Consider the following 26,933-nt stretch of genomic DNA (forward strand, 5'->3'; position numbering starts at 1 on the left):
CAGAAGTGAAAGTGACAGAAGTGGCAGCTCCAGATGGGCAAGCATTTATAAGTAATAGCATTAATTATGCAAGGCAGGCAAGACACGAGCTGTTTATGTTAGCGTATGTGGGAGGCAGCGGTCGGTGCAACAGGAAGAGCACAAAATGGTAATTTGAGGGTTGTTGGGTAAAGGCCCTAGTCAGAAAGTTTTCTTTTATTTCCAGTTTTTATATTACTTACACTGCAAACAAACAGAAATAAGGCTCAGTATACTGCATTTATTAATATTTTCATAAAAGGCAAGAAAAGGAAAGGTATAGGAAAATTTGGGATGGCAAATAAATTTCCAAGAAAGGATTGTACTTACAGCATCCACAGTGACTCAATGGACTGTAACTAATGCATACAGGACTTCGTATTCTGTTAGTTTCATTCTGACCTTCGAGCAGCTTTTGCCAGCTGCATGCGAACAATAGGTATTAAGTACAGGTAAAATCCACCCATCAAGAGATGGAAAACAAATCACAGTCAGAGAAGACTGTATCAAAATACACTCCTGGAAATTGAAATAAGAACACCGTGAATTCATTGTCCCAGGAAGGGGAAACTTTATTGACACATTCCTGGGGTCAGATACATCACATGATCACACTGACAGAACCACAGGCACATAGACACAGGCAACAGAGCATGCACAATGTCGGCACTAGTACAGTGTATATCCACCTTTCGCAGCAATGCAGGCTGCTATTCTCCCATGGAGACGATCGTAGAGATGCTGGATGTAGTCCTGTGGAACGGCTTGCCATGCCATTTCCACCTGGCGCCTCAGTTGGACCAGCGTTCGTGCTGGACGTGCAGACCACGTGAGACGACGCTTCATCCAGTCCCAAACATGCTCAATGGGGGACAGATCCGGAGATCTTGCTGGCCAGGGTAGTTGACTTACACCTTCTAGAGCACGTTGGGTGGCACGGGATACATGCGGACGCGCATTGTCCTGTTGGAACAGCAAGTTCCCTTGCCGGTCTAGGAATGGTAGAACGATGGGTTCGATGACGGTTTGGATGTACCGTGCACTATTCAGTGTCCCCTCGACGATCACCAGTGGTGTACGGCCAGTGTAGGAGATCGCTCCCCACACCATGATGCCGGGTGTTGGCCCTGTGTGCCTCGGTCGTATGCAGTCCTGATTGTGGCGCTCACCTGCACGGCGCCAAACACGCATACGACCACCATTGGCACCAAGGCAGAAGCGACTCTCACCGCTGAAGATGACACGTCTCCATTCGTCCCTCCATTCACGCCTGTCGCGACGACACGTCTCCATTCGTCCCTCCATTCACACCTGTCGCGACACCACTGGAGGCGGTCTGCACGATGTTGGGGCATGAGCGGAAGACGGCCTAACGGTGTGCGGGACCGTAGCCCAGCTTCATGGAGACGGTTGCGAATGGTCCTCGCCGATACCCCAGGAGCAACAGTGTCCCTAATTTGCTGGGAAGTGGCGGTGCGGTCCCCTACGGCACTGCGTAGGATCCTACGGTCTTGGCGTGCATCCGTGCGTCGCTGCGGTCCGGTCCCAGGTCGACGGGCACGTGCACCTTCCGCCGACCACTGGCGACAACATCGATGTACTGTGGAGACCTCACGCCCCACGTGTTGAGCAATTCGGCGGTACGTCCACCCGGCTTCCCGCATGCCCACTATATGCCCTCGCTCAAAGTCCGTCAACTGCACATACGGTTCACGTCCACGCTGTCGCGGCATGCTACCAGTGTTAAAGACTGCGATGGAGCTCCGTATGCCACGGCAAACTGGCTGACACTGACGGCGGCGGTGCACAAATGCTGCGCAGCTAGCGCCATTCGACGGCCAACACCGCGGTTCCTGGTGTGTCCGCTGTGCCATGCGTGTGATCATTGCTTGTACAGCCCTCTCGCAGTGTCCGGAGCAAGTATGGTGGGTCTGACACACCGGTGTCAATGTGTTCTTTTTTCCATTTCCAGGAGTGTACATTCCATTGTATATCACCAACTACCCTCGCCAATACTCGGTGAAATTATGTGTACAAGTGGTTTGCTGCCAAACTGTGCGATGAGAGAGAACTTTCTATGAACGTAAACGAAGTTTGTTTATCTGTAGAAACTTCAAAACAATCACTTAATTGTAAAAATGCCACATTTATAATGTGTGCAAGATGCTTCCTCTGTTTCTATGATGACTACTGGCTCAGCATGTGTAAATCATTAACTGTAAAAACAATAAAAGTACTTGTGACTTTTCATGCTTTCCCGACGGATCTGTTGCAAATACGCTTCTCGGGTTTGCCGCCGGATCGTATTCTGTAAATCGTACAATATTTCCTCGATGCAACTGCTCGACATCATCAGGTGGTGGTAGCTGCTGCTGTCACTGCTGCAAGGCGCGACTGATGATAATCGCGCGGCGGCGGCGGAATTTATCATGACGGGAGCAGGCAATACGCGTGCGCGAGAAGACGTTCATAGTTGGAGAAAGCGGCGCTCCTGGTGCCCCCTACTGGAAGCTGCAGAAAGGCCATCCACGCGTGCGCTTTGGGCAATAACTGTGCTGCCTAACGCTCCTGCGGATAAAGTTTGAACTAAATCTCAGCTACGCGTTGAGTCACTTGAGGAAACGGAAGTTCTTGTTTTCCCTGTTTTTGATTTAATGGCAGCCAGTGCTGGATTCCAGGCGGCGCTCAGTTGAAAACCTGCATCCCTGTTGATTAGATTGTCCGCCGTGCGAATATGTATGGCCTCCTTAATAACACAGTCCCAGAAAGATGACGCTGGGGATAAAATTTCCGTCTGTTCGGAAAGCATACGATGTCCCGTGTCCAGGCAATGTTACGCTACCGCTGATTTATCAGGTTGCCCCAGGCGTGTATGACGATGATGTTCGACGCAACGTTCTTGCACGGTTCGGCATGTCTGTCCGATATAAGATTTTCCACATTGGCATGGGATTTTGTACACGCCACGTTTTCTGAGGCCAAGGTCGTCTTTGACAGAGCACAATAAATTCCTCAATTTTGCTGGTGGCCACCACCTGATGATGTCGAGCAGTTGCATCGAGGAAATATTGTACGATTTACACAATACGATCCGGCGGCAAACCCGAGAAGCGTATTTGCAATAAAAGTACTTCCTGGAAATGTGTTTGCAATGCCAAATTTTCCTTTGCCTGTCCTTTTCATATCTTTGATGAAAATATTAATAAGGACAATGTACTGAATATTATTTTGGTTTACTTGAAGTGAAGTAAAAAAAAAAATTGGAAAAAAGAGGTTTCTGCATATGTACTCAAACCCACGACTTTCGTATTACCGCCCTGTACTCTTAATCATTGTGCCATCCACTGCCTGTAACTACACTAACAGAAATGGCTTATGCTTTGCCTGACCAGTGCCTAAAACTACATTTTTTCCTAAACCTTCGTCCATCTGGAGCTCCCACTTCTGTCACTTTCATTATGCCCAAGCCCTGTACACACCATAAATTTGAATGAAATTAATGATGACAAGCAGACACAGTCCCCTTGCCATCTCACAACCCTGGCGAGCCAGCCAGCCTAGCCCATGGATTGTATAGCACAGCGAGCGAGACACTTGCTGGATGAGTTGAAACCACCATACGGTGCGTGGCGGAGGGTACCTCATACCACAACTAGCATCTTCTCTCCCTGTTCCACTCCCAAACAGAACGAGGGAAAAATGACTGCCTATATGCCTCTGTATGAGCCCTAATCTCTCTCATCTTATCTTTGTGGTCTTTCCGCAAAATGTAAGTTGGCGGCAGTAAAATTGTACTGCAGTCAGCCTCAAATGCTGGTTCTCTAAATTTCCTCAGTAGCGATTCACAAAAAGAACGCCTCCTTTCCTCTAGAGACCCCCACCCGAGTTCTTGAAGCATTTCCGTAACACTCACATGATGATCAAACCTACCAGTAACAAATCTAGCAGCCCACCTCTGAATTGCTTCTATGTCCTCCCCCAATCTGACCTGATAGGGATCCCAAACGCTCGAGCAGTACTCATGAATAGGTCGTATTAGTGTTTTATAAGCGGTCTCCTTTACAGATGAACCACATCTTCCCAAAATTCTACCAACGAACCGAAGACGACTATCCGCCTTCCCCACAACTGCCATTACATGCTTGTCCCACTTCATATCACTCTGCAATGTTACGCCCAAATATTTAATCGACGTGACTGTGTCAAGCGCTACACTACTAATGGAGTATTCAAACATTACAGGATTCTTTTTCCTATTCATCTGCATTAATTTACATTTATCTATATTTAGAGTTAGCTGCCATTCTTTACACCAATCACAAATCCTGTCCAAGTCATCTTGTATCCTCCTACAGTCACTCAATGACAACACCTTCCCGTACACCACAGCATCATCAGCAAACAGCCACACATTGCTATCCACCCTATCCAAAAGATCATTTATATAGATAGAAAACAACAGCGGACCTACCACACTTCCCTGGGGCACTTCAGATGATACCCTCACCTCCGATGAACACTCATCATCGAGGACAATACTTAAGAAGTCTTCGAGCCACTCACATACTTGGGAACCAATCCCATATGCTCGTACCTTAGTTAGGAGTCTGCTCGGATAATCCCGCACGGCAATCATGAATCCCTTAACTAAATTCTGAAAAATGGGGTACCTTGCAACTGGACTACTGAATGTGATGTGGTGATGAATAAATTAAAGATGCTTTGACAACCTACCGACTAGTTTATCAAGGTTTTTAAAAAGCATTTATTCTGCCATGTTACACTAGTGATTACCCAGCTGGCTGTGTTCTGAGTCAGGAATAATACGGGGTCGAGAAACCAGGTGGTTACACATCCCATCAGCTTAACAAAGCAGAAAGTAAATACAATACAGCTTAGAAAAAATTGCTGGTCCTGATATTTCAGGTACTACCTTTACAGTAGATGTTCCACGGTAATCTCTGGTCATACTGCCTTATTGTGGATAGTAAATTTAAAAGACCCAGGTAGTAGACTGAGATGATGGGACTTAAGTCTTTTCAACAGCAAGTGCTGCTCGACACTGTGAACTTTCTTTTCCACTCTGATGACGAGACTAATTCAACATGATTTTTCATAGCCCTTAGCCCTCACATGCTCCATTCTTGAATCTGACTTTAATAGGCATCATTGCTGCGTTATACTGCTATTATTGTGTTCAAGTTAGTAGGTGCAAAATGGCTAGTACTTCACGCACAGTCCTTTCTGAGGAAGAGCTTGTAGAGGTATGTGTAAGTGAAAATGGGAGTGACAATGATTATGATGACAGTGATTCATTTGTAAAAAACTTGCGTGAAATGACAATGGAAACAGTCCACCCTGAAGAGTTTCAGAAACTATCACACAATGAAAAGTTTTGTATTTGAATGCTTATGTAAATATATTTGAATGAAAGTGCACCTTTTGGTTTAATGTATACACTAATTGTTGGTCAGTGGTCTAACTGTTTCCACAAAGAAACTCAAGCAATGTTCTGTGACGTGCTCACAGCCTGGGTGGCAGCTATTTACATAAGAGTGCATGGAAACGCCCTGTACCTGCATTATGGAGCGCATTATGAGTTCTGTCTCAAATCTGGCAAGCTACATTGAAACATTGATGCACTGAGCTGTAAAGTCTGTACGTTACATGCAGGCAAGACACAGGTTGCCCAGTGAAGGAGTCCCTGATTTCAAAATCAAATATTTCAGAAACTAAGATCGATAGACAAATGTTACAAGAGGTATATTTATTGTGGAATTTATAAGAATTTTATACATAACTTTTGAAATAGCTCAAAAAGTTGCTATCAGAGGGCGCTGTCACCTGTGCGCCTCATACATTATCAGCGTGCAGTGTATACACTGTGTGAGTGCAAATCAGTCCCTGGCTAATTCTTCCTGAGTCATGGTTACAGTTTATGAGAGGTCTTATTCTATGCTGCTGTGACCCATATCGGATAAGATAACCTGATGCTGCCCTACCAAAGTGAAACACGGCGGGTGGTAACGCGTTGGCATTGTTCAAGGCAGAGGATCAATGTAAAGACTGGTCTTCTGGCCTCGCCCATTCACCCTCTGACTGGACAGGGTCTGAGCAGGCACACGGGGGAGGGGAGGTTGACCAGTTATTGGGAGCTCCAACATTAGGCATGTTATGGAGCAGATAGCATTCAGGACTGGGAAGCAAGCCAATGTGCACTCAGTATGTCTGCCATGGGACCCTCGTCTGAGATGTGGAGGCAGTCTTGCCTGCAGTTATCAAGTTTGCAAGGTGCAGTTGTCTGCAAGTCGTGGCTCATGTTGGCACTAACAACACCTGTCGCATGGGTTCTGAGGCCATCCACAGTTCATACAGGCAACGGGCAGAAGTGGTGAACGCTGTTGGCTTCAAGGTCTCAACCAAAGGATTTGTCCAGCCTGTGATGGTCTTGGCTGCAGATTTCTAGCCCTGTGTTATAGGTTGGGGATTTGTAGGACTCCCGTGACAGTTCAGGGGAGCACTACATAAAGGAAGCAGTTACTTGGGTAGGAGAGTACTTGTGGAACGCACATGGAGGTTTTTTAGGCTAGGCGGTAATTTCAAGTACTCTGATGCACACTCACTAGTCAATACGCAAGCAACGGAAGTCAGACCAGTTTCACAGTACAGACACTTCTACAGACAAATTTTTCTCAGTAAATTGTCGAAGTATTTGTAACAAAATTCCCAAATTTACTGCCATCCAGCAATGGTTCGCAGTCAAATTATTCTCGGGGCCGAGAGCTGGGTGAAACCCGAAGTGGAAAGCTTTGAGATATTTAGCAAGTCATGGAACGTATATTGGAAAGACAGATTAGAGGCCAGAGGAGAGGGAGTGTTCACTGCAGTTGACAAAAACATTATCTCTGTCGAGGTCAAAGTTGAGCGTGAGTACAAACTTATCTGGTTGTGGGTAACAGGTCTAGGTGAAACCAAGCTAATTGTTGTATGCTTTTACCGGCCACCCGATTCTACTGTGATGGTTCATTGTCGATGATACAGACAGACAGTCATGTGAAGTACGTTTGAACACATTTTCCGATAACCGTCTTGAGCAGCTAGTTCGGCAGCCCACACGCAATGGAAATATCTTAGACCTTGTAGCTACACATAAGGCCAGACCTTATTGACAACACCAGTATAGAAACGAGGATTAGTGATCATGACGTTATTGTAGCAACTATGGTTATGAAAGTTAATAAATCAGTCAAGCTAGGGGAGTGTTTCTGCTAGAAAGAGCAGATATGTAGTTGTTAGCTTCTTAGCATCTCACTTAGACAGTGAATTGATATCACTTAGTTCCAGTAAGGTGGACATAGCAGAATTATGGGCAAAGCTTAAACAAATTGTAAATTGTGGTCTGCAGAACTACATGCTTAGTAAGAGGATTTATGACGGGAAAAATCCACCACGATTTAACAACAAAATTCGGGAAATTCTGAGGAAGCAGAGGCTGTTGCAATCTCAGTTCAACATAGTAAGTGCAAATGACAACAAGCAAAGGTTAGTAGAGATTCGTGCATCTGTGAAAAGATCTATGTGCGAAGCACACAACTACTAGCACCATCATACCTTAGCAAAAGTTCTGGCAGAGAAATCAAGAAAACTTCAGGTCATATGTAAAATCGCTAAGTAGGTCTACGCCTTCCATTCAGCCACTTGTTGACCAGTCTGGTGTAGCAGTTGAAGACAGCAAAAAGGAAGCCAAAGTTTTAAATTTCACATTAAAGAGATCATTCACGCAGGAGAATCCTACAAACAAAAAGTCGTTTGAACATCAAACAGAATCCCATATGGGTGACATAGTAATAATCATCCCTGATGTAGAGAAAGAACTGAAAGAGTTGAAAACAAATAAGTGACCTGGTCTGGATGGAATCCCAATTCAGGTTTTCAAAGATTACTCTATAGCTCTGGCCCCTTACTTAGCTCACATTTATTGTCAACCTCAAGTCCCACACAAAGTCCCAGGCCACTGGAAAAAAGTGCAGATGACTGCTGTGTAAAAGAGGTTACAAGAACAGGCCCGCAAAATTACAGACCAATGTCCCTAACATAAGTTTGCTGCAGAATCCTTGCATATATTCTCAGTTAGAATATAATAAATTTTCTTGAGACTGACAAGCTTATGTCAACGGGTACACAGCTCTACAATACGGGCAGAAAAAAATCTGATTCAGCTATTCCAACATTTCATTATGTGAAACCATGGTAGATAGCAATACCACATCAAAACTGACTAATATGTCCTTCATAATAATGTTGTCAATAACTTGGCAGTCGAATAGGTGGGTGAACCAACGGCACAACATTTTCTTCATGAATTTTTGGCAACCCATTAAGTACCGATAGAAGCGCAGCTGAATTGAACTATTCTTTCTCAGCACCCTGTTCAACTGACAAAGTCCTGAGAACTTTGTGATTGGGGTACTTACTCAGCTTACTTTATAGCACCACCCACAAAAAAAGTAAGGTGTTATAAAAATGTTAGTGGATAGAGTGAGGAACATCTGTGAACTGGAGCTGCTCAACACAGAATTGGAATGTCTCACCAGTGTGTCACTAAAGAATGGGCATTCACTGCTGAGCTAAAACAGAGCATTCGGACAGACACAGAAGGTTCACAGTGATGTGTAGGTGTCTGCAAAATCCAAGGTTTTCCTGCTATTCATAAATGATATTACTGACCACACTGGAAAGATCTTGACGAAATGGTATATCACTGTAACCTACAAACCCACTCAGAAGATACAAGACCACCTTAATATGGCCAAGGATGCTGGAAAATCACTGGAAAAAGTAGAAATTTACAGGATACCATGTACATCTACATCCATACTCCGCAAGCCACCTGACGGTGTGTGGCGGAGGGTACCTTGAGTACCTCTTGCGGTTCTCCCTTCTATTCCAGTATCGTATTGTTCGTGGAAAGAAAGATTGTCAGTATGCCTCTGTGTGGGCTCTAATCTCTCTGATTTTATCCTCATGGTCTCTTTGCAAGATATATGTAGGAGGGAGCAATATACTGCTTGACTCCTCAATAAGGTATGTTCTCGAAACTTCAACAAAAGCCCGTACCAAGCTACTAAGTGTCTCTCTTGCAGAGTCTTCCACTGGAGTTTATCTATCATCTCCGTAACACTTTTACGACTACTAAATGCTCCTGTAACGAAGCGCGCTGCTCTCCATTGGATCTTCTCTACCTCCTCTATCAACCCTATCTGGTATGGATCCCACACCGGTGAGCAGTATTCAAGCAGTGGGCTAACAAGCGTATTGTAACCTACTTCCTTTGTTTTTGGATTGCATTTCCTTAGGATTCTTCCAATGAATCTCAGTCTGGCATCTGCTTTACCGACGATCACATTTATATGATCATTCCATTTTAAATCACTCCTAATGCGTACTCCCAGATAATTTATAGAATTAACTGCTTCCAGTTGCTGACCTGCTATATTGTAGCTAAATAATAAAGGATCTTTCTTCCTATGTATTTGCAGCACATTACACTCGTCTACATTGAGATTCAATTGCCATTCCCTGCACCACGCGTCAATTCGTTGCTGATCCTCCTGCATTTCAGTACAATTTTCCATTATTACAACCTCTTGATATACTACAGCATCATCCGCAAAAAGCCTCAGTGAACTTCCGATGTTATCCACAAGGTCATTTATGTATATTGTGAATAGCAATGGTCCTACGACACTCCCCTGCGGCACACCTGAAATCACTCTTACTTCGGAAGACTTCTCTCCATTGAGAATGACATGCTGTGTTCTGTTATCTATGAACTCTTCAATCCAATCACACAATTGGTCTGATAGTCCATATGCTACATTGGTACTACTAAAAAAAGATCAAGAAACTACCATAAGAACACAAAAGAAACTGCTGAAGAGGAGAGGCTCACAGAACAGCTGTTGGAGAATGTGCTTTGTAGCCAGGAGACCACCGGATTCAATTTGCTAAGACTCAAGTACTGGCAGCCACAAATGGACAGTATGAAAGACTATACAGTGGCCATAGAGATTACTAAACACCACAGTAATTTTAAGTGGAAGAGGAAGGTGTGAAACTAAATGTTATTTTGAGTCCAGTGCTGAAGAAGGTGTATGTACCAGTCTTCCACCATAGTGTGATAGCAATAGCGGGTGACAGCAACCAGTAACAGCCAACTGCGCACAGATGCACTTAAGCAATCATTCTTCCCATACTCCACACATGAGCAGAATGGAAAAAGTCTTGATAATTAGTGCAGTGAGACATACCCTCTGCCATGCACTTCACAATGGTTTGCATAGAATTGATGTAGATTTAGATGTTGAAGGGAACTGTGTGGAATGCACATTTGGAGTTGGGTACCTCACAAAAGACCATTTCCTAATATGGCAAATGAAGCAAAAAGACTTCAATGGGACAAACAATGAAGAAACTAGAGAGTAGCTTTCTGGATGTGTTAAGTGTGGTCAGATGAGTTGTGATTTTGCCTCTTTTCAAATGATGCATGGTGATACGTGCACCAACAGTCCACAGAGGCATTTAGCCTGCTAGCCTGCAGTGTGTAGAGGATGTAGTTCTGGCCAGAGGTTGTTCTGGATGTTTTTGGGATGTTACTCCTACAATAACTCGCACCAATTCATTTGGGTTTCTGTGAACATGATTCAGGATCTTTATTTCAACATTCTCAGTTTGCAAGTGTTGATATTTCTTCTACATCTTGATGAGGATACTCCCACAGGCATATACGTTGAAAGGGTTCAGGGAAAGTACAGTGCATCTGTAAAATAATTTGCATATGAGGTGTTAGAGCGGCAGATTCTAGACTATTGGTCCTGCGTTTGGAGTCCTTGTCAAGTAGGCACAACAACTAACATCAAAAAAATTCAGAGGCACTGCTAAGATCATTACAGCATGGGATATCACACATGAATGTTTAACAGAAATGCTAGGGGAACTTAAATGTGGACCTTTGAAAAAAGAAAAAAAAAAGATGAAGTGGTTTTTGCAGAACTATGTTAGGTGAGTTCAGAGTAACTGTGGTCAAAGAAGACTGTGAGACCAATTTGCTGCCATCATCATACATCTCCTGTAGAGTCATGGTAATAAGTGCAAAGAGATTAGGGTACATACAGAGTCATACAGTCAGTCAGTTTTCCTTCAGTCAAGTCACAAATGGAATCAGACAAAAAGAATCACTCATATTGATATGAAGTGCCCTCAGCCATGCATTGTACAGTGGCTTGAGGAGTATATATGCAGGTCTAAATTGGGCTTGAGTTTTCAAAACGGAAAGTCACACCTCTCCATGGGAGCAAGCAGAAACTGAGTTTTAGTTCAGTTAGCAGCAAGCCAGTGTGTGTATCAGAACTTCGAAAAAGCTACAACTGCCCCCCCCCCTCCCCCCCCCCCCTGAAGATGTCCTCCACAGAGAGGAACAAAACATAAACTTTCAATGAGAAATTCATTCACAAACAGCATAATAGCAGGGTATATTTTAATCAGTGTGATACTTCCAGCCGTGAAAGCTTACATTTTATGAGTGTACTTCTACAGGTGAAAAACTACTTTCAGTTACTTCTCTAAGAATGATATGCTGGAGCCTATGTATCAGCACAAACTTAACTGTTAATTGCATTGTAAGTACTTGTAATTGCAAACCAAGACTTTGGTCTTCTGCTGTGATTATATGACATTAGACATACAAAGAGCCATGATTCCTCTGAAGTGTAAAGTCTACACTGGCAGGGTGACTTAACAAAAACTGGAGAAAACAAATAATAACCAACATGAAAAAGCAGCCACTTGCACCTCGTATCAAACACAAAGAACTCAACATAGGAGGGGCAGTCAAAGTTTTAATTAACACCCTAAAGAAAAGTTGAATAATTATTTTGTTATCTGTTTGCAGGTACATGTCTGCAGTACTGCAAGAATCCATGCTGAGTTGGTGGAAATGCATGGCAGCAATACACCGCCATACAACACAGTGGTTTCCTGGCACAGACAGTTTCAGTATGGTGAAACAAGGATGATTAATGCAGTGGCAGACCATGTCTCTGTGAAGAACTGGGAATCGCAAAAGAAGTTCGCAACTAGATGCACAACATTTGGAACACGACACAGGTCACCACCCACTGGATTCTGCGAAAAATCACACGCATTCAAGAAGACTGCCAAACTGAGACAGCACCAGAAATGTTGCAGCTGTGTCAGGGCAATGACTTCTTTAGCCACTTAATCAGCACGGGCAAGTGGTAGGTGTATCAGTATGAGCCCAAGACAAATGAGTGCAGGAAGCAGTGGAAACATTAATTTGTCACTGCTGAAATAAGTGAAGACCTAAACATCATTAACGAAGAAGATGCTAAGTGTCTTTGGGAGTGTCATGTTATGCTGCTAGCAGATTGTGCTCATAAGGGGCAAACCATCACAAGAGCACATTACTGATATCTCCAGAGGACATCATGGGAGACTGTCAAGACAGAGCATCATAAGGAGCTGTCCCATGTGGCATTTTTGCTCCATGACAGTGCCCCAGCTTATTCTGCACAGGACAGTCACACACTGCTTCTTACAGGTATCAAATTTTGTCTCACACCCCTTATTCTGACACGGCAGCCAGTGACTTCGTCTTCTCTGCTTGGGTGAAGAAACCACAGCATAGCAGGCATTTCCAGAATGACAACAAGGTAATTTTTGAGTTGGGACATTTCCTCAACAACCAAAATACAGATAGACAATCCAGATCTCAGTCAAGTCATCCATCACTGGGAAAAATGTGCCACACTGAAGGATGAATACATACACAAGACTAACACCATCACCAAGTTCCATGGTCAAAGAATGATTTTTTTAAATCTGATAATATAACTATCCCTCCTACAATATTATTCACAAGGACAAATGTCAGAAAGCCAGCACTTCCCACACAATAAAATTTGAAATCAAATGTGCATTTCATATCACACACCAAAATGTATTTGTTAGATTGTATTGCTAATAAATCGTGATGATTTACTACCTCCTATAGTACAATAGTTTCCAAAATATGGGATAGTTGCAACACGCATTCCATTTTTTAATACTGTCATCTTCAGTGTGTGATCAGCTTGCTCTGCACTTATGTAGACAGGAGTCGGAAGCCCTGGTAGAGGAACATTGAGTGGTGGCTGTCCAGAGGATGAAATACTTTTATGTCGTACTGGCTGACATTTACTTCCATGGCCATATCTGAAATGAAATTTTAAAAACTTTATTTATGCACAGCATATATTAAATTACACACAGCATATTTTATAAACACATGTCACAAAACACAAAATTCACCTTTGACAGAACCAGAAGCCATGTTTGAAAAAATATAAACATGTATAAGAAATATTATATTTTTGTGTTGCGAACCACCCTTTAACAATACCAAAACAATGTAAAACTGAATAGCAGCTGTACTACATCATACCACAAATTGGACTTCTGCAAACAGAAACTCACCACCTACTGATACCAAATATTTCTTTCAGCACAACCGGAGGAAGAAACTGAGTTTGTTATGCATTGATAACATATTTGTGAAATGTTCCCTTTAAAGTCCAACAAACATAATACAGCAATATAACTGCATGTACACTTTTTTTCCTCTTTCTCACTCATTTATTGACAATAGATGTGTGAGAGAAGTGTAAGAAGAATGCTCTGCCTAGCACCTTGAGTATGATGCTGACCAGAGGGTTAAACTCTACGTAGATGATGTAGTATGCAAACAAAATAGATGGGATCTGTTCCTATCTTTTCATGGCATGGTAAAAGGATAATTATTTTAAAAAATGTGACACACATCATGATAGGTAGTATTAAAGATATGTTAGAACACAGAGTAAAAACATATTTTGTGGTATATTTTTTATTCTACATTACAGTTCTCTTACAATGGGTGACAGGGCCCAAATTTTTGTGTCTGAGGGAATACGACATTGATACATTATTTTAGATGACAGTTGTTACAATAAATGTTTGTTTCCTTACACTAGTCCAACTGCATACTTTCCATACTTTTTGGACTCCCTTGTCACATAATTTTGCCTGTGTCAAACTTCTTCCTAATGTGCTTAGTTTTATGTGACTTTTGTATTTATTAGCTCAAATATTGCTATTACTTACTGTTTCCAGAAGTTTTTGTGTGAGCTTGTCAATTCACCATCCATTCCATTCAAACAACTTTACTTACTGGTTGTAGAAAACAGAGGCACAGAAGTCAGACTCAATATCAGTTCTGCTTTTAAAGAATTTTTAAATATTAGAAAATAGCTGGCATGTTATTGGAAAACTAATTATGAATACACCCTATGCAGGCACATATTTACAGAGAAATGTTTCTGGAGGAGGGAATGCACTGCAAAACTGTGCATTCTTTGATGAAAAAGAAGATTAAACAGTTGGCATGGAAATGCAACAAAGCACTGCTAAGCAAGACACAGGTCTAATGAGTAGTTAAATAACTCATATGATTCGAAATTGCTTCTCTGAGCATTAGTGACAATGAAATATTTCCTCATTCTTTTTGCACAGGGTACCTGAACAAAAAACCACACAGATTTCAAGACCAACACTATGATTAGTACGAAAACATGCGGAGATAACAAAGACAGTACAAAAGTCACAGGAAGGCAATGGCACACATCCTCCAATATGACCGTGTCTGCTAAAGCACTGTGGTGTTCAAATCCATCTTCATGTAAATGATAGATTTACCTTCTTTTAACATAACTATCAGTCGAGTAAATGGGATGCATAGTAAAATACTCATCAATATGAAGATGGACCTTGTCAACATGGAATGGGTTGCGTGCCAGAAAAATATACATAGCCATACAATACGAGCAACCAAAAAGAAGGGTTATCTTTGGAGAAACCTGAATAACGTATGGTTCTTGAAGAGCGGCAGAAGCCTTTTCAGTAGTTGCAACGGCTGTAAAAACTGCAGAGGGAGACCATGGGATGAATACAGCAAGCCATGCTCAAATGGATGTAGGTCGCACTAGATACCGGTACTCGCACAGTACAGAGTAGTGTGTAGGTTTCATGTAAATAATTTATGAGACATAAAGAAAAGTGTATTTTCTTGTATAACAAAAATCTAAACCTCCTTGCTTTCTGTAGAAATTAATAGTTTGTGACAACAAAAACTTGTAAATGATTCGGAAATACAGAAGCGTCCAATTCCACCCGTCTGCTTTGACCCATGACGTCACAAATATGGCGGGAACAACCATACACTATGACTCCAATATGGCGCCTATGACGCCATTACGTAAACATGACCACAAACATGAAAATACATTGAAAAACCAACACACACACATACCATAAAAAACCGAATGAAACTAACAGGGCAAGCATGGGAAATTGGGGTTTTTTGGGTGGTGACAAAGTAAATATAAACAAATTTAGACACACACCACCATACCAAACCACACAAAACGAAAAAAAAACCAACAACACAAAACTCCCCAAATTCCACTTGACACAATATCCTCTGAAATCGGACACTTCCCTTGACCTATATAGCCCAACATCAGCTCCCGATCCCACAAATAACACTTCCCCTGACCTATATAGCTCAAAAGCAGCTCCCGATCTCACAAACTAGAATCGAACACTTCCCTTGACCTATATAGCTCAACAGCAATTCCCTATACCGCACCACCCACAGCCACAACCACACATTGGAATCGAACACTTCCCTTGACCTAATGATTTATTACAACTGTTTACAAACTACACTAATCAGAACATGAAGAATTCATTAAAGAAATAGAAAAATTTGTGTGCTGCTAGGAAATCTGACTCTACGGTTGGGGATCAGGCACTGCTTTGTACAGATCAACTACCATTTCATCCTGTGTCTAAAGCATCAAAGGGCATAACTATCAAGGGTAAGAGGTTGGCACACCATTCTCCCTGTCTTTAACAATGTCTTTCAAATCAGAGCCACTACTTGTCCTTCAAGTAGCTTCTCAGTTCTGCTGAGGCTCAGCAATGACCTCATTCCACTACTTCAACTAAGCGAAACTCCTTGGCAGTCTTGGATATTGAACCTCAGTCCTCGAATCAAAGACATGCTGATCACTGTGATACAGAGATAAATAATTTTTCCTGCCTCACAATATTTACTAATGTATACACTCCACTATAAAATCAGTTGTTATTCCCCTTCTAACTGTTACCAAATAATGCCACTGCATCATGAGAAAAAATATTATATAAAACAGGGAATTATCACAGGTTTAATTTAAACATTGTAGTGGGTAACATCACCCGCAACGTCAAGCAACACATGAGTATTACAGAAATGATCCATGAACTCAAATGGGAATCCCTGGAGGCATGAAGACGTTATTTCCATGAAACACTATGGAGAAAGTTTAGAGAACTGGGTTTTGCGACACACTGCGGAGCAATTCTATTGCTATCAACCGAGCAAGGTGGCACAGTTGTTAGCACACTAGACTCGCATTCGAGAGGAGAACAGTTCAAATCCCCACATCCAGCCATCCTGACTTAGGTTTTCCATGACTTCCATCACTTCCTGCAAATGCCAGGATGGTTGCTTTGGAAGGGCACAGCCAATTTCTTTTCCCACCCTTTCATAATCCGAACTGGTGCTCTGTCTCTACTGACCTCACTGTCGATAAGTTTTTAAACATTAATCTTCTCCTCATCCTCTAGTGACATCAATGTAAATTTCATGTAAGACAGCAATGGCAAGATAAAGGAAATCAGGGTTTGTACGGAAGCATAAAGAAAGTCATTTTTCTCTTGCTCTACTTGCAAGTGTAACTGGAAACGAAATGACTAGCAGTGTACAGTTTACCCTCCGTCATGAACTATTTTGTGGATTGTGGAGTATGTGTGTAGACCTAGATCACTGCGGCTGTGAAGTAAAAATGGAAGTTACCAAATCATTACATGTTCAGCTACACATAAATTTGTGTAAAGGCAAACAAAATACTATGCTTGTAACAGCAAAAATTGCAAAGCTGCTTGCTGCAGATGCAGAAACTACAATGTTGCAAAATAACAATCTACTATATTTCAAACTCAGGCTATGATCTCAGGACAGCTTGTTTATGTATCTCTGATTGCCAAAAACAGTGAAAGGGGACTGCAAAATGCAATGATTCTATAGAACTGCTGATACTTCAACTTTGAGCAGATTAAATGGCTGCAGTGAAGTCTGCAATACAGTCGTGTTGCTTCGTGCTGTGACATTACCTTTGGCACAATTTTTCTTGAAACGAAGGTTATGGCAACAGATTGACCTATACTGTAGCCTAAGTTCTATGTAACCTAGTTTCATTTCTATGGTTACATTTACATTGTATTACATTACATTTGCATCCTTGCCAAAATAAAACATACTTTCCTGGTGATACTTTTTCTTTTTTAATATGCCTGAAGACATTAAGAGTAAGAACGTCCTTGCTCAAAAGTGTTGTATTCTCAGAAGGTTTCTTGGCAGTTAAAATATGTGTGATTGTACGATGCCATTGTGGTTATGTAGTGCTGATAAATAGTTGTCCTATTGACAGTGTCAATGGTCAAAGTTGATGGGTTATATTGTATCCTTCATAGCTTACAATAAAATTGAGGGAAGTCCACAGCATTAAAATTAGGATGGTTGAAAACAGCCAATATTACTAACATAGCATGCAATGGACCTTGTAGTGGCAAGTATTTTAGCAACTGTGTTGATGGATTCAGCCATCACTGCTTAGTAATAAAATTTCGTATTTGCCAGTGAAAACAAAAACTGTGGATGTTCTACAGTGTGTATTTATATCATGAACCAGTCTTCAACTTACAAAGTCATCCTCTAATAACGGCTCCATAAACCAATTTAGGATATCCAGAACTCTCCCCCCCCCCCTCCACGCCCCATTGACAAATACACTACAGAGCCAAAGAAACTGGCAAATCTGCCTAATATTGTGTAGGGCCCCCGCGAGCACACAGAAGTGTCGCAACATGATGTGGCATGGACTCTACTAATGTCTGAAGTAGAGCTGGAGGGAACTGACACCATGAATCCTGCAAAGTATAAAGGGGTGGCAATATCTTCTGAACAGCATGTTGCAATGCATCTTAGATATGCTCAATAATGTTCAAGTCTGGGGAGTTTGGTGGGCAGTGGAAATGTTTAAACTCAGAGGAGTATTCCTGGAGCCACTGCGTAGCAATTCTGGATGTGTGGGGTGTCGCATTGTCTTGCTGAAATTGCCAAGTCCGTCGGAATGCACAGTGGATATGAATGGATGCAGGTGATCAGACACAATACTTAGGTATGTTTCACCTGTCGGAGTCGTATCTACACGTATCAGGGGTCCAATATCACTCCAACTGCACACGCCCCACACCACTACTGAGCCTCCACCAGCTTGAACAGTCCACTGCTGACATACAGGGTCCATGGATTCATGAGGTTGTCTGCATAACTGGACACTTCGATTTGCTGGATACAATTTGAAACAAGACTCGTCTGACCAGGCAACATGTTTCCAGTCATCAACAGTCCTGTGTCGGTGTCGATGGGCCCAGGGAATGTGTAAAGCTTTGTGTCTTGCAGTCATCAAGGGTACACGAGTGGGCCTTCGGCTCCAAAAGCCTGTATTGATGATGTTTCGTTGAATGGTTCGCACACTGACACTTGTTGATAGCCCAGCACTGAAATCTGCAGCAATTTACAGAAGGGCTGCACTTCAGTCACGTTGAACGATTCTCTTCAGTCGTCATGGACCCCATTCTTGTCGGGTCTTTTTCCGCCCTCAACAATGTCGGAGATCCGATGTTTTACCAGATACACGATATTCACCATACACTCGTGAAATGGTCGTACACGAAAATCCCCACTTCATCACTACCTAGGAGATACTCTGCCCATCACCCATGTGCCGACTATACCACCACGTTCAAACGCCCTTAAATCTTGATAACCTAACACTGTAGCAGCAGAAACGGATCTCACAACTGTTGTTTTATATAAGCGTTGCCAACCACAGCTCTGTATCCTGCCTGTTTGCATAATTCTGTATTTGAGTAAGTGTGCCTATACCAGTTTCTTTGGCAATTTAGTGTAATTTAATACCCAACAGTTCATGTTATAACCAAAGCTGTGCTATCTTCCATGTGCCTTATATTGCTATACTGCTTCTATGGACTACTACAAAATGGATCTACAGATCAAATTAGTAAAGTGTGATATATTTTAAAACTGTTATTAGTAATTGCACATTATTGGTGAACTAATGCCATTCAAAATAGCTGTGGAACCAAATCTTGAAGAAATAATCAGAATGACAATGTTTTAAAAAAAAAATATGTAAACAGGCAAACATCTGCAGAAAACTTCACCTGTCTCACAAAAATGCAACTACAAACTCTCAGTAACCAGACTGCATCTGGGAATATGAGAATGTTTCCATCAATTCTCCTCACACGACACGTACAAATCATGACTGTTAGATCAATCACAGCTTAGCCAGAGGTTTGCCAGCAGTCACTCTTTCCCAACAGCACACAATTAAACTGAGCAGGAAGATTACTTATTACACAGCACAATCAAAGATCATCTTCAGTGTATATATACAGAATCTGTTACAGACACTAATATTTCAAGTCAAATTACATGATGCACCTTATTTCATCATATCCAAGGACTGCACACACAGAATGACCACAAGAAAATAAACGTATTTATGAGTACAACAGCCTGCTGAAATCAATGGTTGTCATTATGGACAACATAATTGTAACAATACTTATTAAACATAAAGCTACCAACAGAGTTGCTCAAGATGTCTCATATCACTTTAGTTGTCAGAAACTTCCATTTGATCTACAAAGCAAATCAATGTATTTAGGACAATCTTTCTGAGCTACTGATAACATTTTAGGTGTTAACAGAGTATTCAACAGTCCAGTCAGAACACCTATTAAATGTTTGAAGTCAAATAAGATTATAGCTTGAAAAAAATAAATAGGCAATTGACAAACTGGAGAGGCAGGGAGGGAAGGCAGTGTTGTTAACATACAGCCACTCAGTAGACTCAATGGAACATCATTAGCAAGGTTACTTTACTCAAAGTGTAATGTGCCAGTATTGAAAGGTAACAGTAGTCATTCAAAAGTAAACTAAATATCTCCTCCATTCTAACTTGCATTTAGGCACATATTCATACCTAAACAAGACACTAATACTTCACTCTTTGCGTAAAATCTACTGTTCAACAAGATCATGAACAACATAGCAAAATCTGAAAAAATAAGTAAGGAACATGCATATGGCTACACATTAACAAACACAAAAAATAAAATAAAAATGATGGATCAGAAATACAACAAACATTACATGTGAGTAGTTAAAAACGTGATACAAGTAGACTGACGACATTATTATGCTTGCAGCGATACAAGCTTTACGGACTGACCGACAGCTGACACCACTGACAACAGAAAATATCAACCAAATAAAATCTGACAAAACAACAAGACCACCACAGAAACAAGTGTTTTTTGTTCTGGAAATGTTCTTGTAATTAATGGATTCCAACTCATTAAAAACTTGAATACAGCACAACATAGTCAAAAAAACTTGGGTCTTAATCGGCGGCATAAATTTAACTACGAAATAGAGCATGTACATAAAAATTACTGTCATTTAACATCTGCTGAATTTTCCAAATTACAAACAAACCATAACTTTTTTAAATCTAATCTATAATTCGACCCATACTACGGATCAGTCTATCATCACAAACTTCATTTAATAAAAATAGCTTTTTGTTGTGACACATTTGTTGGCTTAGTCAACTCATTATTAAGCTATCATCTCCCAACCTACTCTACACGTTGATTTATGCAACAGTCAAGTCTGTCACTATAACTTCATAAAGAAACCTATCTTGGTCTGGCATACAACACAATCCAAAACATTATTTCCCCTCAACAGGTTACATCTCCACTAGAAGTATGCAGCTCTAGTAAATAAAATGATCTACTCATAATAAAATAATCTAAATGATATAGGCTTGTTAAAAAACAAAACATATGGACTACATCTGCAACTAAAATGAACAGAAGTACCTCAGATGCCATATATGTAACATACCACATCAATGAATAAACCAAGAGCTCATGTTGTTTACTAGACCCTATTATACTACATCCATCTTATCATTATTGACGAATGATGGCAAACTATATGGTACCCTTTAGTCAGAACATAGTGACCCATTCACGAATACTCCCCATAAAAAAAATACAATGAATTGAAAGATGTATAAATCTTTAGCAAGTGCCATTTTACATTGCTCCACTGTCTTCGTTGAGAATATAACTTACAGATTACCACACATATAAAAACTGCTACACCTAAACGACGGGACGGATGACCCCGTTGTTTGGTCCCCTCACCCCAATCAACCTCAAAGATTTTCATCACATTACTTGGCATTGGAACACAAAATATACACATGAAAAACATTTTCTCAAAATTCTCATGACAAACTCTTTCGGTTACATCTATTCATTCCTAAAGACTCCTACTCAGTTCACAGTCACTCAATAAGTTTTAAATTACTGAATTAAATTTCCACTTGCCAGTAGATTTCACTATGTAGTCAAACTGAAACTTTGGTTATGAGGCATGCTCACGAATTAAGAATGTTTCCAATAAATGATACAGAGCTGGGTTATAGTCTCAGTCACATGGGAAGTTTCTTTTCTATATTTCCCAATCACATGAAATCTATTTCCCTGTCAACAGATTGCTATACATAAATCATCATTTTACAGTTATTATCTTGAAGTGCACATTCTTGTATCCACGCAGTAATGGAAAATAATGCGAAACTGTTATGCTGCATGTGACAGTATAGTGTAACTGAGGCAATGTTTATGCATTCAAACTTAATCCCACACACTGATGGAAATGAAAATTGTTCTTAAGTATCCATTTACGTTACCTCGTACATAGTTTCATTCGTATACATTTTTCACGAACGTGAGTGGACCCAATAATGGTGTTGAAAACTTAGCTATTGGTAGTACCAGACTTCAATCTTGTAAATTAGTCACACAGTACAAAATTTCACGGTTTACACAACGTCATCTTTGAGATGTGCAGTTCTCAGTCACTTAAGCGTTTGTAAGGAGAATTAACAATTGCTGCCAACAATGGAAAGTAGTAGCCAATAAGCAAACAAGTCTATCAACACAGAAATGTACTATATTACTTTCATCCCAAACAAAAGGTATTCTTTCACTAGAACAATAAAGCCATTGTATGCGACATGCACTGGTACAATTTTTTTCTAATTCGGTACGGTTCAGCAGTCCGATTACACAGCAGTCTATTAATCCACACACAAACAATACCAGGCGAGAAGGATTTTCATGGAAATTTAATAAACTTTTTTGCCATAAACTGAAATTAAAGACATATTAAAACTGTACACTAGAATTAAAAAGAACAGAATCCAACGGATGGTTCATTTCTTGGTGTATTTATTCAACAGTTATACAGCGCAATAATTGCGATTGTCGGTTGAATAAACACTTCCAAAACATCATTTACTCCTGGAACACACGGCCATATACTTACAATTTTCTAAAAATTGGTGAAGTGATTCTTAATGTTGCTGTCACTTTAACCATATTTGCGGATCAGCACTGTTTTTTAATTTTCTGCGGTGTTTACAATATGTTTACAATACACACATGATTCCCCGCGCCGGAACGTTTTGCATAGGGGCCAAAGATCGCGTAAACTAGCGCACACCTTCGCACACCAACGACATGGAAAATCAAGATTGATTTTTTTAAATTAATTTAATTAGCATTTTGTAATATTGTTAGTTTAAACCAAAGAGATACAATATTCTCTACCTCTCTGATTTAATCCAACGACCTATATTTTTATACCTTTTTGATTTAGTCCCTAGTTATCCAATAGTAAATTGAAATTTCGATAACCTATCGGAAAAGATAATTTTTTTCATATTATCATTCTTAATTCAGATTAAACATCATCATCGAGTTATCCATTGACGATTTTTTCGTTTTAAGGTCGATTCAGACTAGCCGTCAACGAACCGTCACGTCACGCCACATCAACGTCACTGTATATTCACCGTCGACGTCACGTCACGTCACGTCAGTCCCGAGCGGTGAAAGTGAGGTAATGAGGTTCCGTGTGTGATCCAAAAAGTTGGATTATAGTACCAGAATTGATGAACTAGCAATGATAGAGTTTATTACTGCCTAAAGCAAACTTCGTAAATTACGTCCTTGACAAATTTTGTGTGGTAAAGTGCTGAGAAGTGAAACAATATTTCAAAACTAGACCTTTACTGGCTATCGGAAATATATACATCCGACACATCAAACAGTCTTTATAAGTCCTTAGATGACTAACAGCATCATAAATAACTGCATTTTTCCCAGAATTAGAGACTACTTATTCACTTAAAACATTATTTAATGAAAGTAGCTTCATTTTCTTATTTATAAAAAGTGTGACGTCAGCTCTGTTCTCTTATAGTAAAGCCTAAATAATTTTTTATATTTGGATATTAGACCATGCTTGTGGAATAACACTCGTCGGTAAAAATATCCAAGTTGTTAGTTAATTAGTTTATGCTCCACAGTTTGCTCGACAAATCGTAATCATGTGGAACATTTGCAATTTGTCACGAACACAAAGCAAAATAATACAGTAAAGATGAAGGAGAAACAAAAGCACAAAACCCAGTACCATAAATTGAATGAACACGGTGAAAAGAAGATAACGTCCGATGTTAGAAGATGAGTAAACCGTCAAAACATTTTTCCCGAGAAATTTTGACGTTCAAATGACGAGATGTGATGGTCCGTTGCGATCCAAGGTGAATGCCGTCATTTGAAACGCATTGTGGAATGTTCTGCTGTGATGTGACATGAGACAATTTCATTTTATTTATTTCGTCCATTTTGATTCATTACATACTTAAATAGTATACTGAATATAGAACAAGTCAAATTTGAGAAAAAATAAGAGAGAGAGAGAGACAGAGAGAGAACTAGAAATATTTAGTTGGCAGTTTGAATTTAGCCATAATTATATGTTCAGTTTACAAGACAGCCTTTTATTATTTAAAAACTCTTTTACTGAGTAAAAACACAGTTCCATCGGAAATGACTTAATTTTAGATTTAAATGTATTTTCATTTTGCTGCATTCTTCACTGACTAGGTAGGCTGTCGAATAATTTAACTGTTAGCTGCAAAACATTTTCCAGATACAATAACCTTCTACACTGAAATATGCGGATATTACTGAAATTTCTTATGTTGTGGCCATGGATTTTCTTATTTTGTCATAGTTGTCCAGTTCTGTTTAAAAGATACTCATTTGCAAATATAGTTCTCTCATATATGTAAAGGCTTGGCAGGTAGATTATTTTCAGCTGTATGAAATATGGTTGACTTGTTCCTTCTTTCTTTAGGTTGCAGATAGCCATGACTACCCTTTTCTCCATCCCAAAGATTTTTATGCTGGTGGCTGAGTTCCCCAGAAGATCACCACATACTGGAGTACTCAGTGGAAGTATACGTATTATGTCTGAATGACTGTTGGCCTGTTTAACACATGAAGAACAATAACAACCTTTTGAAAGTTTTTTTCCAAAATATTTCACATGAAAGTTACATTTTAAATTGTCTTGTGCCCATATCCCCAGATCTTTAGTTTCAGTAACTGATTTCAATAACGTGTTTGCAAGATATGGCATTTTATCGAATTCTTGTGCGAATGGAGAAGAGTAGAAGTTCATAAAGATGGTTTTTTCTTGATGGATTATTGTCTTGTTATTTGAAACCAGTTAGTAACTAGGGATATTGAGGCATCTATTACTACTTTCATAAACATTTTGCCAGGAGCTGTTATTAAAGTGCAGGTGTCATCAGCAAATAAGGTTTGTTTTTTCACTTTAATAAAGTCATTTAAATCATCAATGTAAAGAAGAACAATTAGACCCATGTGGCACTCCACATTTCATTGGTGATTTATTGGACAAACGTTTTGTTGTTGTTATGACATTTTCTTTTATGTTATCATGCCTTATAATCACCATTGCCACCTATCTTCCAAGTAAAATCCTACCCTCTGATTTCGGATAACCCTGACACCTTTTTGGGCTAATTTGTGAACAAGAAAGTCATAGGAAATTATGCAACATGCTTTTGAGAGATCTAGGGAAACATCAGTACCATCTTCTCTGCCATCCAGTTCATTAAAAAGAGATTCTAAATATCCATACATAGATGTTAATGTAGACTTGGATTTTGTGAGAGTAATGAATTTTTTGTAACGCAGCTTTGAAGCCTGTTGTGAAAAATTCTTTCAAATATGTTGGAGAAAACAATGTGTTAGAATACTGTACAATAGTTATTTACATTTTCAGTGTTCCTTTTTTTGAGTAGAGAAGTTTCTTTAGCTGTTTTTAAGCTACTGTGAAAGGTTTCAGTGGATTTATTAGATAATCAGAGGACTTCTTAAATACATAATCCTGCACACCATCCAGCCTACATAAATATTTGTTTTTGAGCAACTTTATTATTTGCTTCATCTATGTATTGGTGACTGCATGAAAGAACATATACTTAAGACTAGCATTTAAGTAATTTTACAGGCACATAGGTCTGTCTTCATACTGATTTTGGATTAACTGATTTGCTACATTAGTACAAAACACATTAATGTAGATGTGAGAGTCTTTTGTTTTAAATTTTCATATTCTTTAATTACAGCCGTTCCGTACCAGTTTCTCCCCTGATAACCTTCCAGACAGCTTTCATTTTATTATCTGCACTTGAAATGTAGTTATTATAACTTCGCTTCTGTTATTACGTTGTTGAATATTTGGTTACATTTTTTTCACGTAATTTCTGAATTCTTGAGTAGTGTTATTGTGTTTGATGAAAGAGTGAACAATTTTTTTTTCTTTCTCCTGGAAGTTATATATCTTTTTTTATCTAGCATTTGTTTTTAACCATCGTAATCCTCTCATTTTTCACTGGAAATGCTATATGAAAATAACCCAAATACACTTTGCAGAAACTGTCGAATATGCTGTTTACTACAGTTTTACTGTAGACATCCTCTCATGTTTCCCTTGACAGCATAAAGGAAAAAACTCTGGCATTATTATCGCTGAACTCTCTCTGTTCAATTATTTGAGTTTTTGTTCTCCATTTACATCAGTGTTCAGTTTAATAGACAGGATCAGAGCTTCGTGACCACAGTAATCCATATTTATAACGTTGGATGTTATAGTTCAGATCACATAGTCATAAAAATTTGGTCAATAGCAGTTTTGCTTTTGGCAATAACGAGTTGGAGAGTTCACTGTTTCTATAAAACTGAAATTATTGACTGTATTTAACACCTCACTTCTGCGATTTGAATCTTGTAACAGTCTACATTTAAATCTCCACAGATAATAATCTATAGAGTGTTAAAACTAAGACATTAACATCTGTCAGATCAACTATACATAGTTCAATATCTTTTTCTCTTGCCAAGTTCTGGTACTTTTCTACTGCTTTAAATTTTAAGTAACCTTTTAGAAAAATAGCTGTTCCACCACATTTAGTATTGCATCTACAATAATAACTGCCAAGTTGGATTGAGGACTCACAGTTGACAAAATTTGGTCTTTATCTAACCAGTATTCAGTTATACATATTATATTTTAGTCCAAGATTCACTAATTCAAACTGTAGTAACTTATTTTACAGAGATTGAACATTGTGGTCCATTAGTTTTAACACATAATACTC

The 26,933-nt window shown here is 39.9% G+C and overlaps 1 protein-coding gene across 1 annotated transcript in view; it reads right to left on the reverse strand.

Annotated features, from left to right (window-relative positions):
* LOC126248894 (mitochondrial-processing peptidase subunit alpha) overlaps window positions 1-22,898 on the reverse strand; it is a 137,032-nt gene extending 114,134 nt beyond the window's left edge. The window contains exons 1-2 of the mRNA XM_049950365.1: window positions 22,718-22,898; window positions 13,082-13,290 (exon numbers count right to left, since the gene is read on the reverse strand). Coding sequence (XP_049806322.1) covers window positions 13,082-13,290; window positions 22,718-22,770 — 262 coding nt within the window. The 5' untranslated portion in view covers window positions 22,771-22,898. The remainder of the gene's footprint in view (window positions 1-13,081; window positions 13,291-22,717) is intronic.
* Between the last annotated feature and the right edge of the window lie 4,035 nt (window positions 22,899-26,933).

This window comes from Schistocerca nitens, chromosome 3 (genome assembly GCF_023898315.1).
Source record: "Schistocerca nitens isolate TAMUIC-IGC-003100 chromosome 3, iqSchNite1.1, whole genome shotgun sequence".
Taxonomy (NCBI): Eukaryota; Metazoa; Arthropoda; class Insecta; order Orthoptera; family Acrididae; genus Schistocerca; species Schistocerca nitens.